The sequence below is a fragment of the Rhinopithecus roxellana genome, chromosome 19 (genome assembly GCF_007565055.1).
Source record: "Rhinopithecus roxellana isolate Shanxi Qingling chromosome 19, ASM756505v1, whole genome shotgun sequence".
Lineage (NCBI taxonomy): Eukaryota > Metazoa > Chordata > Mammalia > Primates > Cercopithecidae > Rhinopithecus > Rhinopithecus roxellana.
The window spans coordinates 61,419,679-61,436,221 of record NC_044567.1 but is presented as its reverse complement, the minus strand read 5'-3'; the positions used below and the strand labels follow the sequence as shown (position 1 = coordinate 61,436,221).

The following is a 16,543-nucleotide window of genomic DNA, read 5'->3' as shown; positions in this document are numbered from 1 at the left end:
ACTGCCCACTCTATAAAAGGAAGTGAATGATTAAGAAAGTCAAAGGCGGTCTAGATGCACAGAATGTGCAAGCCTGAAATATAACAGCAAGGAAGGAGAGTTTCCAGAGTGCATCTGGGATCCGCATTTGCCACTGGTTGCAGATCAGGTGGATGAGGAGCCGGGAAGGTGGAGCCATGTGGCTGTCCCCCGCTCTGCTCCTTCTCAGCCTCTCAGGTGAGTGGGGCTGGGACCTTGGGCCCTTGGTATGGACAGGGGCAGGGCAGGAGGCAGAGGGCATTTGTCCTTCCACATCCAGGGAAATGAGAGGTGGCTTTGTGAAGTCATTCAACAAAGGTGCACTGGGGACTGACATCATGTGCTTCGGGGCCTGAGGACATCAAGAAAAAAGAGGAGGAGAACTGGCCATTAAAGAAGACTCCGGGCTTGAGGCGGTGGCTCATACCTGTAATCCTAACACTTTGGGAGTCCAAAGTGGGAGGATTGCTTGAGTCCAGGCATTTAAGACCAGCTTGGGCAACATAGTGAGACCTCGTCTCTAAAGAAAATGAACAAAAATTAGCTGAGCGTGGTGACACATGCCTGTAGTCCCAACTACTTGGGAGGCTGAAGCTGGAGGATCCCTTGAGCTCAGGTATTCAATTCTGCAGAGTTGTGATTGCACCACTGCACTCCAGCCTGCGTGACAGAGTGAGACCTTGTCTCAAAAAAAAAAAAAAAAAAAAAGTAAAAAGACTCCAGATGGATTAGTGGGTGAGACATACACATAAACAATGAGCAGTTGCAGGACACAATAAGGAATTGGTTGGAGGTGTGTGCGGAGGATGAAGCAGTTCTCTCTGGTGACTAGAGAAAGACGAAGCTGTGCACTTGACGTGCCTTGTAGAAGGAAGGTCAGACACTCTAGAGAGTTGGGTGTGTATGTGAGTGTGTGTGTTGGGGGACCTGTGCAGAGAGATGGAGGCTTAGAAAGAATGGTGGATACATGCAGAGGGAGCTATCAGTGTGCAGGATGTCTTGTGGGTGGCGAGTTGGATATGAGGTTGGAAACACAAAAGACAAGATTATGAAGGCCTTCCATGCCATGCTCAGGAGCTGAGACTTTCAAAGAAAAAACTTCTCAAGAACCCAGGTGGAAAGTGGGAAGGGCTAGATGATCTTCTCCATGGCAAACGTTGGTGGATACCTAGAGGGCATTAGGGGACAATCCAGAATTTTACGCATGGTGTGCAATCTGTGTGGGCCACACAGTTCTCTCCTGGAGCCTAGGGACTGACCATCTGGCACAGATAGAGCAGTCCACAGAGGTACAACAGGGAAGAGCACAGATGGGGAGTTCTGAGACCCGACTTCAGTCCTGGCTGGACTTCAGCCGTTCGGCCAGTTCAACAGGGCTCTGCTCCAAGCTGACGGCTGCCCTGTCATTTCCATCCCTATCGTTCCTCATACCAACTCTTGACAACACATAGAAGCCTGATTAATAGTTCCAGCCATCATATTCTGTGGTTAGAGAAACCCCCACATATTTTTTTAAATGGGCCTAATTACATTGTGAGCCCTTTACAGTTTGAATGACTGAAACTGGGATTCATGACACTTTGTTCAAGGCAGCAGCATCTCTTTTCTGCTGTTAGTGGTTGCTGACAAATCCAATCTATGTTTTTGGGTATACTGTTTTTGTTTTTTGTTTTTGAGACGGAGTTTCACTCTGTCACGCAGGTTGGAGTGCAGTGGCACAATCTTGGCTCACTGCAACCTCTGCCTTCCGGGTTCAAGTGATTCTTCTGCCTCAGCCTCCCAAGAAGCTGGGATTAAGGCGCCCACCACCATGCCTGGCTAATTTTTGTATTTTTAGTAGAGATGGAATTTCACCATGTTGGCTAGGTTGGTCTCAATCTCCTGACCTCAAATGATCCACCCACCTTGGCCTCTTAAAGTGCTGGGATTACAGGCATGAGCCACCGTGCGTGGCCCCTAAAAGATTTTTAGATGCTCAGGGCAAGTGCAGCTGACGATGAGGAGGAGACAGTCTCAGTACCCAACTCAGGCAGCAATATGGAGAGCAGAGCAGAGGGAGCTGTTAGTGTGCAGGACAGCTTGGGGGTGGCGAGTTGGATATGAGGTTGCAAACACAAAAGACAAGAGTGTGAAGGCCATAATCCTCAGGAGAGGAGAGTTGGGGAGGATGCTGCTGGGGCTGGGAAGACCTCTCCAGATACCACCACCATGATCCAGGCACAGATGAGGTCCTGACCTGTTGACGAGCTGTCCCTGATGGAGCAGACCCCAAATGTCTGGTATTGGACTATATCCAAGTCTTCTTTTAAATTTAAAAGTAAATAATTTTTTGAAGACAAAAATTTATTAACTTTTTTATCACTCTGTCACCCAAGCTGAAGTGCAGTGGTGGGTGATTGTAACTCACTGCAACATTGAACTCTCAGGCTCAAGTGATCCTCCCACCTCAGCCCCCCAAGCAGCTGGGACCACAGGCATGCACCGTCACTCCCAGCTAATCTTTTACTTTTGCAGACACAGCGTTTCACCATGTTGCCCGGGTTAGTCTGGAACTCCTGGGCTCAAGCGATCCTCCTGCCTCAGCCTCCCACAGCTTTGCAATTACAGGCATGAGCCACTTTGCCCAGCCTACACACATCCAAGTCCTATTACCACCTTCAAAGTAGACTGTAGCGTGACTGTCTTATGAATAAGGAAGCAAGACTTGCAGAGGTTAAGCAACTCTGCCAGGGTTTCCCAACTAGTTCAGCATCAAGTGTTTCTGCATTTAAAGCTCACAGTTGCTCTGCTGCCATGCTGTCCTCGGGGCCTGCGATGACAGAGACTGAAAGAGGAAAAAAAAAAACCTGAGGAGCATCTTGAGGATAGAGCTAAACTGGCTACCAATCAGCTCTTGGGGCTGAAGGAGAGGACAGCACGAAAGAAGATGCCAAGCTCTTCTGGAAGGCTGGGTGGTGGAGCTGCTGGTGTGAAGAGAATCAAGTTGGTTCTGCTGATTGAATGCTATGTTAATTTCCAGTGGCTGCTGTAACAAATTAACATGAACTCTATGGCTTAAAACCGCACAATCTCATCATCTCATTGATGCTTCTGAAGACCAGAGCCTGGCACGGTCTTACTGGTTAAAATTGAGGTGCAGGTAGGCTTGAGTTTCTTTAGAGCAGTAGTCCCCAACCTTTTTGGCATCAGGATCTGGTTTTATGGAAGGCAATTTTTCCACACCAGGAGTGGGATGAGGATGGTTTGGGATGATTCAAACACATTACACTTATTGTATACTTTATATTATCATTATATTGTAATATATAGTGAAATAATTATACACTGCACCATAATGTAGCATCTGTGGGAGCCCGAGCTTGTTTACCTGCAACTAGACGGTCCCATCTGGGAGTGATGGGAGGCAGTGACAGATCATCAGGCATTAGATTCTCATAAAGTGTGCAATCTAGATCCCTCACATGCGCAGTTCACAATAGGGTTCGCACTTCTATAGGACTCTAATGCCGCCGCTGATCTGATGGGAGGCGGAGGTCAGGTGGTAATTCGGACAACGGGGAGTGGCTGTAAATACAGATGAAGCTTCACTTGCTTGCCCACTGTTCACCTCCTGCTGTGAGGCTCAGTTCCTAACAGGCCATGGGCTGTTACCCATCTGTGGTCCCGGGGTTGGGAACCCTCTTCTAGAGGCTCTAGGGGGAATCTGTTTCCCTGCATTTTCCAGCTTCTAGAAGCCATCTGCTTTCCTTGGCCGGTGGCCTCTTCCTCCACTTCAAAGCCAGCAACAGAGCATCTTCCAATCGGACTCTCCCTCAACCCTCTTTCACTTAGAATATCCGTGGAGATTATTCAGGATACTCTTCCTGTCTCAAGGTCCCTAAATTCATCACATCTGCAGAGTCCCTCCGGCCATGTCAGGGGACATATTCACAGGTTCTGTGTATGAGGATGCCAACACCTATGGGGGACATTATTCTACCAACCATAAATGCAAAGTTCAAGAAAACTAAAACAGCTTCAGGGAGAAGGCCCAAGCTGTGAGGAGTCGGCACCTGCCTGGGGAAACAGACCCGGCTCTCTCCACCCTGCAGAGACCCCCGGCCTGGGCCTGAAGCTCTGAGGCCACGCGACAGTCAAGAGAGGCTTCCTTTGTGATTCTCTGCCCCTTTATCCACTTCTGAGTGATCAAGAAACCCGTGTCATTGCCAAGGAAAGAGCCTATCTGCACACAGCCTAACTGGAGTCAATCAGTGGAGGCACAGGCAGCCATTTGATTATGCTCACCTCTAATCTGCTTAGCTTTCACCAGGCCTTTGTTACTCTGTCACATCCAATGCCCCACTAGAAAAAAATACCAAAGGAGAGTAGTTCAGGGTGGGAGAGGAAGTGCATTCTGTTCTGCAACATAGGAATTTGGGGTGGAGACATCCAGCGTGTCTTTGTAAATGGTGGACTTGCTAAGGGGAGTCTGAGCTGCAAATATGGATTTGAGAACCATCAGGAAACAGGCAATCATTAAAGCCATGGAAATGGAGAGACTCCCTCCATGGAGGCTTGTCGGGGGAGACAAGACGAAGGCTGGAGAGGGAACCCTGGGTACCCCTGCAGGATGCTGGGGCTGGCTCATAGGAGCTGGCTTGGGACACCTTTTCCCAGTTCTGTGTCCAGTGACATCACATGGATTACCTGACATCTGCCACTGTGGGAGTATTTACACTACGGAATTTGGCAAATATTAAAACCAGAGATTTTTTTTCTTTCTTTCTTTTTTTTTTTTTTTTTTTTTTTTGAGACGGAGTCCCGCTCTGTCGCCCAGGCTGGAGTGTAGTGACCGGATCTCAGCTCACTGCAAGCTCCGCCTCCCGGGTTCACGCCATTCTCCTGCCTCAGCCTCCTGAGCAGCTGGGACCACAGGCGCCCGCCACCTCGCCCGGCTAGTTTTTTGTATTTTTTAGTAGAGACGGGGTTTCACCGTGTTAGTCAGGATGGTCTCGATCTCCTGACCTCGTGATCCGCCCGTCTCGGCCTTCCAAAGTGCTGGGATTACAGGCCTGAGCCACCGCGCCCGGGCTTTTTTTCTTTTCTTTTCTTTTCTTTTCTTTCCTAGACAAGAGTCTCACTCCATTGTCCAGGCTGGAGTGCAGTGGTGTGATCTCAGCTCACTGCAACCTCTGCCTCCCGGGTTCAAGCGATTCTCGTGCTTCAGCCTCCCACATAGCTGAGACTACAGGTGATTGCCAGCACGCTCAGCTAATTTTTGTATTTTTAGTAGAGACCGGTTTCACCATGTTGGCCATGCTGGTCTGGAACTCCTGACCTCAGGTGATCTGCCCACCTTGGCTTCCCAAAGTGCTGGGATTACAGGTGTGAGCCACCGTGCCCGGCTCCTAAACCAGAGATTTTTTTTCTCCCAGAGGGCTGGTAGTTAAATATTTGGCTCCAATGAGAACAGCATTGAGAGGACAAGGAAAGAAGGTGGTAGGAGACCATGGTGTCACATGCTAAGCAGGTCTAGAAGCTGGTGGGGGGCTGGACTGAGGGGGAGATGGGGATGAGGAATTGGGTGTGCTAGAGACACACTCGGGACTCTTAAACACCAAACTGGCTCAGGCAACAGGAGTTGTATCTTGGGATTCTGTTTTGCAGGCTGTTTCTCCATCCAAGGCCCAGAGTCCGTGAGAGCTCCAGAGAAGGGGTTCGTGAAGGTGCAGTGCCACTATAAGCAAGGATGGGAGACCCACATCAAGTGGTGGTGCCGAGGGGCGCACTGGGTCTCGTGCGAGATCCTCATTCAAACCAGAGGGTCAGAGCAAGAAGAGAAGAAGGACCATGTGTCCATCAAGGACAGTCATACAGACTGCACATTTACTGTGACCATGGAGGGGCTCAGGCAAAATGACTCAAACACTTACTGGTGTGGGATTCAGAGACTAGGACCTGACCTTGGGATTCCAGTGCAACTGACTGTTGACCCAGGTAAGAACTTTCTCATCTACATGACGAGGCCCTGGAGCTCAGGGCTTGGAAAGTCAGTGCTCTGACCTGCTCCTCCCCAAGGCTGAAGGGGAATGACGGTGAGCCTAAGAGAGAGAGACAGACAGATAGACAGACGGACTGGGAGGGAGGTGAGAGAAACTAAGGGAGAGTGGCGGCCAGCATCGCTCTGCCATCTCAGTCCCTGAGGTCTCTCCAAGGAATCCAGGTGGGGCTTGGGATGGGGGTGAGAATGGGGACCTCAGCTTTGGTGACTGGTGGCCCAGGCCTGCTCATGACATGGCAGAGAGGGAACCTAGAACGGCCCAGGGAGTCCTAGTATTGAATCCCAGTAACTGCACCAACCCAGAGTAGCTCTGGGCATCTTACAGTACCCTCCTTTCTACGTCCCCAGCCACCTGCTCCGCTACTTTATCTGGCTGTGTAAGATGAGCACGGGGTAAGAAAGTCCCAGGGAGATGCGTGGGTGACAGTGGTCGCTTTAAAGCGAAAGGATGGCTTCAATCATGGGCAATGTCAGGGACCTCTCTGGCTGCCCTGGCATCTCCTCCATGCCTTGGACTCCACTGACAGACTCTGGGGTCGTCCTGCTGCTGTTGCTGGAGTCTGGGAAGCAGCCCCCAACCTCCACTTCCACCCACACACCTGTACTCAGTACTTCGTCAGCTCAGTGTCCACTTGGATCCATTTGGTGGTGATGTGGAAATAGACAATGCCGGCCCTAGAACAAGCCTGTATACTGTTGGGGTTGGTACCAAAGAGACACATGGACACAGTGGCTACAGCTGGGTAAAGAGGAGTCCAGAAAGGGTCAAGCAAGACTTCCCCAGGGCTGCCAAGTAGGGGAAGCCCAGAATATCTATGGGGGCAGAGAGGGGATTGAGCAAGACATGCAGGTGGTACAAAGAGACAAAAAGCCATGGCCAGTGTGGCGCTTTAGGGAGACAGATGTTCTGGAGTCTTGGGTGGGGGACCTACAGGGGTACCAGCCTGTAAGACGATCAGGGGCTTCATAGAAACTGTTATGACTGGAGTTACCTGCAGCTTAGACAGGAGCCTACCTAGCATGGCCCCAGCCTGGGCCTCTTTTGTTTGACTTTGTTTTGTTTTTTGAGACAGGGTTTCTCTCTGTAGCCCAGGCTGGAGTGCAGTGGGGCGACCTTGACTCACTGCAGCCTCAACATCTTGGGCTCAATTGATCCTTCCACTTCAGCTTCCTGAGTAGCTGGGACTATAGGGGCACATGACCACGCCTGGTTCATCTTGTATTTTTTTGTAGAGACAGGGTTTCACCATGTTGCCCAGGCTGTTTTCTAACTCCTGGGCTCAAGCGATCTGCCTCCCTTGGTCTTCCTAAGTGCTGGGATTACAGGCGTAAACCACTGCACCTGACAGCCTGGGACCATTGAGAAGAATTTGCTGGGGCCGAGGACTGAAATAAAAGACCACTGTTGGGTCATGGATACTCAGTGCTGAGCTGGGCTCAGGGGCCCCCTCACCAGACTGTCCCCAACAAATTGCCTGTATAGTTGCTCCTGAAAATGTTCCATTCCTCATAGTTGGTGTTCTCTATTTAACTGGAGTGTGCCCTTTTCTTCATGAGCCTTCTGGAGTCCCCTTTCCCTTTTTCTGGACTACCCCAATTTCTGGACAGCCCATTTCCAGAATCTTCTCTCCTTAAGCCTGCTCAGGCACCACTCCAGTGGAAAAGACCAGAAATTTATTTTCCCATCCAATAGTCCCACTTACAAGATAGGTGGAAAGAAAGTATGAAAAAACCTCTCTCTCTCCCATAATAGACTACGGTGCTTACTCCTATTTATTTTTTAATTTTTCTTGCCACACCTGAAAACGATGGGAAAAAATGTCTGTGTGATGAGATTGAGGTGACTCAGTAGAAGCATGAGGGGCTGTAGCAGGAGAGAAAAATCCTCCTTCTCCAGGGGAAAGCGTCTTCTGGTGAGGGCTGTCAGGGTCACGTGGCTTTGTGACCCATGCACGAGCTCCCACCTGTGTTAATAACCCATGGCTGACTTTGGCTGTGTCTAGAGGGAGCAGCTTCTGCACCAACAAGCTCATCTGTCAACAGCAATATCAGGGTGTCCATCAGCTCCCAAAAGAGGTGAGTCATGTGATTCTTTCTCCTGCCCCTACCTGGGGTCCCTCCTAAGGGGAAGCCAAGCCTGAGAACTCCTGCCTGTCACCAAACACCAGCACCTATTCTAGCCAGAGTCAAGGCCCCAAGCCCATCCTCCATCTCTCTCCTGCCCCCATCACTGCAATCCACCATCTCCCCACTCTAGTTTTTCTCACCAGAAAACCACTCTGCAGAACTCTTCTCAGTGAACATCATCCGCCCAGTCAATCGGTCAACCTTGCATTGGTGGCCTCATGGGTGCCAGGGGGAGATAAGATACCACCCTCTGTGGTGCAAGACTTCAAGGGACACAGAGCAGGAAGGGTGATTTACCAGCCTGGAGCTGGCATTAGCAGGAACAGAGGCAGGAAACACAACCTGTATTTGGTGACCTCTGGTACTTCTGTTGAGCTGAGATGTACTTTGAGCAAAGAGGGTCCCAGAAGGTAACGTTGAAAGGAAGACGGGCCCTGTGCAAAACCAGCCAAGGTGACTGTTGGAGGAGCCCTTGAGGTTGAACCAAAGAGGAGGTTTACAGGGATCTTCAGAGTGGGGCTGCCTGGCCCAGGGTCACAGGCTTTGACTGGTGGCTCACAGGGTCAGGGGATGGGAGTGACATGGCCTGGGGGTACCCAGGGCTCTGACCACTGTGTCCCCATCCCCAGGAACCACTACATGCTCCTGGTATTTGTGAAGGTGCCCATCTTGCTCATCTTGGTCGGTGCCATCCTCTGGTTGAAGGGGTCTCAGAGGGTCTCCGAGGAGCCAGGGAACCAGCCTATCTATATGAACTTCTCCGAACTTCTGACTAAAGACATGGACGCTTAGAGAGATGGATCTGCAGAGCCTTCCTGCCTTGGACCATGTTTCCAGAAGAGACTTGGGCTGTGGAAGGAACATCTCTGAGTCCTCGGGATGTGGCAACTGAGATAGGGGCCCTGGCCTCTGCTCTGGCCTTGGAGCTGGTGGGCACCTCCCTGCCCACCAGGGTCGGGGCCTCTCCCAAGCCACCATCACCTCCTGGGGTGCCAGCACCTGTTCTCTTGGTCAGGAGCTGCAGAGATGGAGCTCAAGCCTGGATGACTGTGTCCCTACTGCTGGAATAACTCTGGCAAAGAGCATGGAACCAAAGTACAGAGAGAGGTTGGGGGAGACCCCCCCAGCTCTAGACTTCCATCATCCTGGAGACCAACTCAACACCGTCTTTGCCTTAGAGCCTGATATATCCATTTTTTAAAAATATTTTTTTCGCCGGGCGCGGTGGCTCAAGCCTGTAATCCCAGCACTTTGGGAGGCCGAGACGGGCGGATCACGAGGTCAGGAGATCGAGACCATCCTGGCTAACCCGGTGAAACCCCATCTCTACTAAAAAATACAAAAAAGTAGCCGGGCGTGGTGGCGGGCGCCTGTAGTCCCAGCTACTGGGGAGGCTGAGGCAGGAGAATGGCGTTAACCCGGGAGACGGAGCTTGCAGTGAGCCAAGATCCGGCCACTGCACTCCAGCCTGGGCGACAGAGCGAGACTCCGTCTCAAAAAATAAATAAATAAATAAATAAATAAATAAATAAATAAATAAAATAAAATAAAATTTTTTTTCTAGCAAAGTTGGGTTTTAATAACTTGTGTTCATAAGAAACCTATCTGATCCCACACACAAGGAGAGTGATTCTGGGATGAGTTCCTGGTTCTAGAGCATGAGGGGCTGGATGGACCCTTTCCCCAGGGAGGACATGGCCCTGAGTCCACGGGGTTGAGGAGGCAATCGGAATCTCCCCCTCCCACCTCCTCCTCCTCCTCCTGGCTCCCCAAGCTCCCTGCCAACTCCCCCACCTCTAGGGGGCTTCAGCTTGAGAGCCTCCTCAGCGTGACAGCTCGGGTCTCCTCCCCAAAAGAGCCTGTTGGGCCTCAAGAACCACCTCCAGGTGGGGAGGGCAATAACGAAAACCTTCGCAGGAAATGGCACCCTCCCTTTTCAGTAATGTTGAAATCACGTTACTCATGAAAACTGTCCTAGGGAAGTGGTGCTGTCTCCTCACACGCCTCACCCACGGCAATGAGGCCCTCAAATGTGATCACTTTGTGCTGTATGGGTGAGGGACCCTCATACCAAAGGGACCTTCACTTCTTGTGAGGAGAACCAGCCCCATGTGAGATGCGCTCCCTCCCCCACCTGACCACATGCAAACATACCACACATGTTCAGCATGTTGCGCTTTGAACACCCATGAAGACGCCTCCCTCCTGCTCTTGGTTCTAATAGGGAGCCCTGACTGTCAGCAGTGGATAAAGGAGAGGGGGCCCTCTGGTCCCTAGCATGGCAACCAGAGCCTCCCCTTCCCACTGCGACTCTTTAACCCCCTTTTGTTGTCCTTCAGCCAAAGAGAAACTTTCTCTAATTTTCAACTGAATTTAGGGCTCTGGCCAATGATGGGCCTGAAAATTCCATAATGGCCAGAGAGGAGAGTTCCAGCTGGGCTAAGACCCCCTGAGTCATTCTGTGGGGGACCAAGACCCACAGTCCACCAGCCCCAGGGCCCCGCCTCCTGGAATGCTTTCCTGGATCCAGCCTCCCAAAGATCCGGCCGGACCCAGGGAGGACTGCACCGCTCCACGGGAGGGAAAGCCAAGGCACGATGCTTCGCCAGCTGGATTCAAAGGGGCGAGGGGCCATTGGCACTCATCAAGGTGATGTCATTCTTTTCCCACCGTTTCTTCCTGTTGATATTCAATGAATCCCTCAATCTCTCTGGAGCTAGTGTAGCTGGGTTGTTATTCTTGTGCCTCCATCAAGGAGAATCCACCAGAGTAAAGTAGGCATCTATTGTCTGTCTGCCCACCCAGCACACACGCCCTTACACCACCACCCACGTACACATTTCTAGGAAATATCCCTTGGGATTCCAACGCAAGCTGACAAGCAAAGCTTGCCTAATACACCCATTCTCTGGGATAGGGAGAAAGACAGAAAGTCAATAAATGAGCCACTAGTGCTGGCATTGCATTTTACAGTGAATGTGTTTCAATTGGGAGCTTGGAGCCAAAAAGCCCTCATGCCCTTCAATAGCCACAGACCATGAGGATTTGTCATAAACTGATTTTCACCCTTAATGGAACCAAAAGTTAGTGAGGTGCTGGGCATGATGGCTCCCACCTGTAATCCCAGACCTTTGGCAGGCTGAGGCAGGTGGATCACCTGAGGTCAGGAGCTCAAGCCCAGCCCGGCCAACATGACGAAACTGCTGTGTCTACTAAAAATACAACAATTAGCTGGGTGTGGTGGTGCACGCCTGTAGTCCCAGCTACTCGGGAGGCTGAGGCAGGAGGATCTCTTGAACCTGGGAAGTGGAGGTTGCAGTGAGCCGAGATTATGCCATTGTGCTTCAGTCTGGGTGACAGAGGACACAGCAAAACTCTGTCAAAAAGAAAAAAGGTGGGCAGGTATGGTCCTTACTCTTTTAAGAGAAAAGCATAACTTCTCCTTCCCACAGGCTTTTGCTTCTGAACAACTGCAGAACCACAGAGGAAGTTCAGAGCTGAGGGCAGCTGGCCGGGGGCAGTAAAGAGAGAGCAGTGGGAAGGGCCCTCACCAGGGCAGGGGACATGGGTTCCTTCTTCCCCTTTTTAAAAATTGTGGTAAAAAATGAACAAACAAAAAACACCTAACATGAAATCTGCCCTCTTAACAAACTCTTAGGTGTGCAGTACAATATTCTTAATTATATGCACATTGCTATACAGCAGAGTTCTAGAACTTTTCCACCTTGCATGACTATATCACGCCCATTGAATAGCAACTCCCCCTTTCCACTCCTCCACCAGCCCCTGACTGCCACTATTTTACTTTTTGCTTCTATGAGTGTGACTAGTTTAGCTACCTCATGGAAGCAGAACCATGCAGGCTTTAACCTTCTGTGACTGTCTTATTTTAGTTAGCATAATGTCCTCAAGATCCATCCATGCTGTTGAATACAGTAGGATTTCCTTCTTTGTTAAGGCTGAATAAAATTATATTCCATTGTAAGATAAAGAATACGTAGCATATATACATAATGGAATACTGTTTAGATATAAGAAAGAACAAAATTTGACTGGGCGTGGTGGCTCAGGCCTGTAATCTCAGCACTTTCTGAGGCCGCGACAGGCAGATCACTAGGTCAAAAGATCGAGACTATCCTGGCCAACATGGTGAAACCCTGTCTCTACTAAAAACACAAAAATTAGCTGGGCATGGTAGTGTAGTCCCAGCTACTCGGGAGGCTGAGGCAGGAGAATTGCTTGAATCCGGGAGGTGGAGGTTGCAGTGAGCCAAGACTGTGCCACTGCACTCCAGCCTGGAGACAGAGCAAGACTCCGTTTCAAAAAAAAAAAAAAAAAATTCTATAGCTTGCGGTAACATGGATGAACTTGGAGGACGTTATGTGAATGAAATAAGTCAGGCACGAAAGAGAAATACTGCATGTTCTCAAGTTGATCTCAAGACATAGAAAGTAGAACAAGACATAGAAAGTAGAACAGTGGTTATTAAAGGTGGGGAAGTGTGTTGGGGGTAGAACAAGACATAGAAAGTAGAACAGTGGTTATTAAAGGTGGGGAAGTGTGTTGGGGGTAGAACAAGACATAGAAAGTAGAACAGTGGTTATTAAAGGTGGGGAAGTGTGTTGGGGGTTAGGGGATAACCAAAGATTTATTAACAGACACAAAAGTATAGCTGGATAGGCGGATAGCACTAGAGGGTGTCTACAATTGTCAACAATTTATTGTATATTTTCAAATAACTAGAAGAGTAGATTTTGAATGTTTCCAACACAAAGAAAAGGGAGGTGAGTGATATGTGAATTACCCTTACTTGATCATTATACATTATATCCACATATCAAAATATCATGATGTGTCCCATAAATATGTCTGATTGTGTATCAATTAAAAATAGTAATAATTTTTTAAAATAAAAGAAATAGAAGAATAAACCATGTTCTCAATCTACTTTCAAGCACACTATAAAATATTTTTCTCTCATGTCCTGCTAAAATGTGATTCCATTGTGTATTAGCTTGTTTTCACGCTGCTGATAAAGACATACCTGAGACATGGCAATTTACAAAAGAAAGAGGTTTATTGCACTTACAGTTCCACATGGCTGGGGAGGCCTTACAATCATGGTGAAAGGCAAGGAGGAGCAAGTCACATATTACATGGATGGCAGCAGGCAAAGAGAGAGCTTCTGCAGGGAGACTCCCGTTTATAAAACCATCAGATCTCATGAGACCCATTCACTATCACCAGAACAGCATGGGAAAGCCCCGCCCCCATGATTCAATCATCTCCCACCAGGTCCCTCCTACAACATGTGGGAATTATGGGAGCTACAAGATGAGATTTGGGTGGGGACACAGAGCCAAACCATATCACATTGTATGTACATATCACATTTTCTTTATCCATTCATCCACTGATGGACATTTAGGTTGTTTCCATCTCTTGGTTATTGTGAATAATGCTGTTTCCAATGAACATGGGCATGCAGATATCACTTTGCGATCCTGTTTTCAGTTCTTCTGGATAAATACCCAGAAGTGGGACTTCTGAATCATTTGATAGTTCTATTTTTAATTTTTTGAGTAACCTCTATACTATTTTCCATAACAGTAGTTGCACCATTTTACCTCCCCACCAATAATGTACAAGGGTTCTAGTGTCTCCACATTCTCCCCAGCATTTGTTGTTTTCTGTTGTTTTATACATGTTGTTTTATACATATATATGCACATTCCCACTAGCATTTGTTGTTTTCTGTTGTTTTATACATGTTGTTTTTATACATATATATGTATACCTAGACACATACATATATACACACACACAATGACTATTCTAACAAGTGTGAAGTGATATCCCATTGTGGCTTTAATTTGCATTTTCCTGATGAGTGGTGTTGAGCGTCTTTTCATGTATTTATCGCCATTTGTAGATTTCCTTTGGAGAAATGTCAAGTCCTTTGCCCATTTATTCAGGCTTTTTTTTTTTTTTTTTTTTTTTGTAGAGTTTTAGGAGTTCTCTCTATAGTTGGGATATAATTCTTTATCAGATATGTAATTTGCAAATATTTTATCCCATTGTGTGAGTTGCCTTTTTACTCTGTTGATATTGTCATTTAGTGCACAAATTTTGAAATTTTAGCCAGGCATGGTGGTTTACACCTGTAATCCTGGCTACTCAGGACGAAGAGGTGAGAGGATCACTTGGACTCAGGAGTTCGAGGCTGCGGTGCACCATGATCATGCCTGTAAATAGCCACTGCATTTCAGCCTGGGCAGCATAGCAAGACCCCCATCTCTAAAAAAAAAAAAAAAAAAAGAGATATGAGTCAAAAATACGTAATTTAAATTTTCATGAAGTTCTGTTTGTCTGTTTTGTTGTTGTTGCCTGTGCCCTCAGCATCATGTTTATGAAATCACTGGCAAATCCAATGCTGTGAAACTTTTCCCTTTTGTTTTCCTCTAAGAGTTTTGTGGTTTTAGGTCTTACATTTAGGTCTTTGATCCATTCGAGTTAATTTTTGTCTGTGGTATTAGGGAAGGTTCCAACGTCATTCTTTTGCACATGAATTTCCAGTTTTTCAATTATTACTATTTTTTAAAAAATCATTTCCCTTACTCGCAAGTAGGTAGTTTCTATTCCAAGATTTTATCTGGGAGGTAGTGCCTTTGAGTATTCCGATCGTTAAGTGGAGTCTCTGACACAGAATGACTCAGGGGGTCTTAGCCCAGCTCGAACTCTCCTCTCTGGCCATTATGGAATTTTCAGGCCCATCATTGGCCAGAGCCCTAAATTCAGTTGAAAATTAGAGAAAGTTTCTCTTTGGCTGAAGGACAACAAAAGGGGGTTAAAGGCACCCGCCACCACGCCTGGCTAATTTTTGTATTTTTAGTAGAGACGGAGTTTCACCATGTTGGCCAGGCTGGCCTCGAACTCCTGATCTCAGGTGATCCTCCCACCTCAGCCTCCCAAAGTACTGGGATTATAGGCGTGAGCCACCACGCCTGGCCTAAAAAAAAACTTTTAACGACTTCTAAATTGTTTACAAAATGAAATTGAAGCCTGTCAGTGAAGCTGATGTTCTGTGAGCTGGCCTTTCCCTCCGCCTCATTTCCCACCACTCGAGGCCTCCCCTTTCTGCTCCAACAGGAAGGAGTGGCCAGCTCTTCCTCTGCAGGCCCTGCCTCATGCAAGCCTCTTGCCATGCACTTTCCTTTAGAGGCACCTGGCCTGCTTATCTTGTAAGACTCCATCCACCATCCAAGAACCATTTTCAGGAAGCCACACAGGTGTCTACTTGCCCTCCACCACAGAGGGATGTGCCTGTCCTGCCTGCTCCCAGCACTCCTTGACCTTGACTTTCTCTATCATTGCAGCTCAGGACATTTTGTAGTAACATTTTGACACTTAGTGTTATCAGGCTCCCCAGCTGGTATCTGAGCTCCTTCTAGACTGTGTCCCCATATAGTAAAAACATCATACATATTCGTTACTGGGTGGATGGATGGGTGGATGGATGGATGGATGCATGGATGATTTAGTTCTTCTAACCACTATTTCTGGTCCTGGCTTCCTGATAGTGACCACATGATTAGTTGGGTCCTCCCACCTCTGGTTCAAAATGTCTAAATAGGTTATTTACTCATAAACTTTTAAAAAATCAGAATGGGGGCCGGGATCGGTGGCTCAAGCCTGTAATCCCAGCACTTTGGGAGGCCGAGACGGGCGGATCACGAGGTCAGGAGATCGAGACCATCCTGGCTAATACGGTGAAACCCCGTCTCTACTAAAAAATACAAAAAAAACTAGCCGGGCGAGGTGGCGGGCGCCTGTAGTCCCAGCTACTCTGGAGGTTGAGGCAGGAGAATGGCGTAAACCTGGGGGGCGGAGCTTGCAGTGAGCTGAGATCTGGCCACTGCACTCCAGCCTGGGCAACAGAGCGAGACTCCGTCTCAAAAAAAAAAAAAAAAAAAAAATCAGTATGGGCCGGGCACGGTGGCTCATGCCTGTAATCCCAGCACTTTGGGAGGCCGAGGAGGGCAGATCATGAGGTCAGGAGACCGAGACCATCCTGGCTAACATGGTGAAACCCCGTCTCTACTAAAAATACAAAAAAAATTAGCAGGGTGTGGTGGCGGGCACCTGTAGTCCCAACTACTCGGGAGGCTGAGGCAGGAGAATGGTGTGAACCAGGGAGGCGGAGTGTACAGTGAGCCGAGATCACGCCACTGCACTCCAGCCTGGGTGACAGAGCAAGACTCCGTCTCAAAATAAATAAATAAAATAAAATAAAATAAAAATATCAGAATGGGGTCAGGTGCAGTGACTCACACCCGTAATCCCAGCAATTTGGGAGGC

The 16,543-nt window shown here is 48.4% G+C and overlaps 1 protein-coding gene across 1 annotated transcript; it reads left to right on the top strand.

Moving 5' to 3' along the window:
- The first annotated feature begins 30 nt into the window (after positions 1 to 30).
- Positions 31 to 9,370, top strand: CD300LB (CD300 molecule like family member b). The gene is made up of 4 exons (XM_010387671.2): positions 31 to 216; positions 5,665 to 5,994; positions 8,062 to 8,134; positions 8,815 to 9,370. Exons 1-4 carry the CDS (start codon positions 153 to 155, stop codon positions 8,975 to 8,977), a joined length of 630 nt encoding a protein of 209 aa, XP_010385973.1. The 5' UTR covers positions 31 to 152; the 3' UTR covers positions 8,978 to 9,370.
- The last annotated feature ends 7,173 nt before the right edge of the window (positions 9,371 to 16,543 follow it).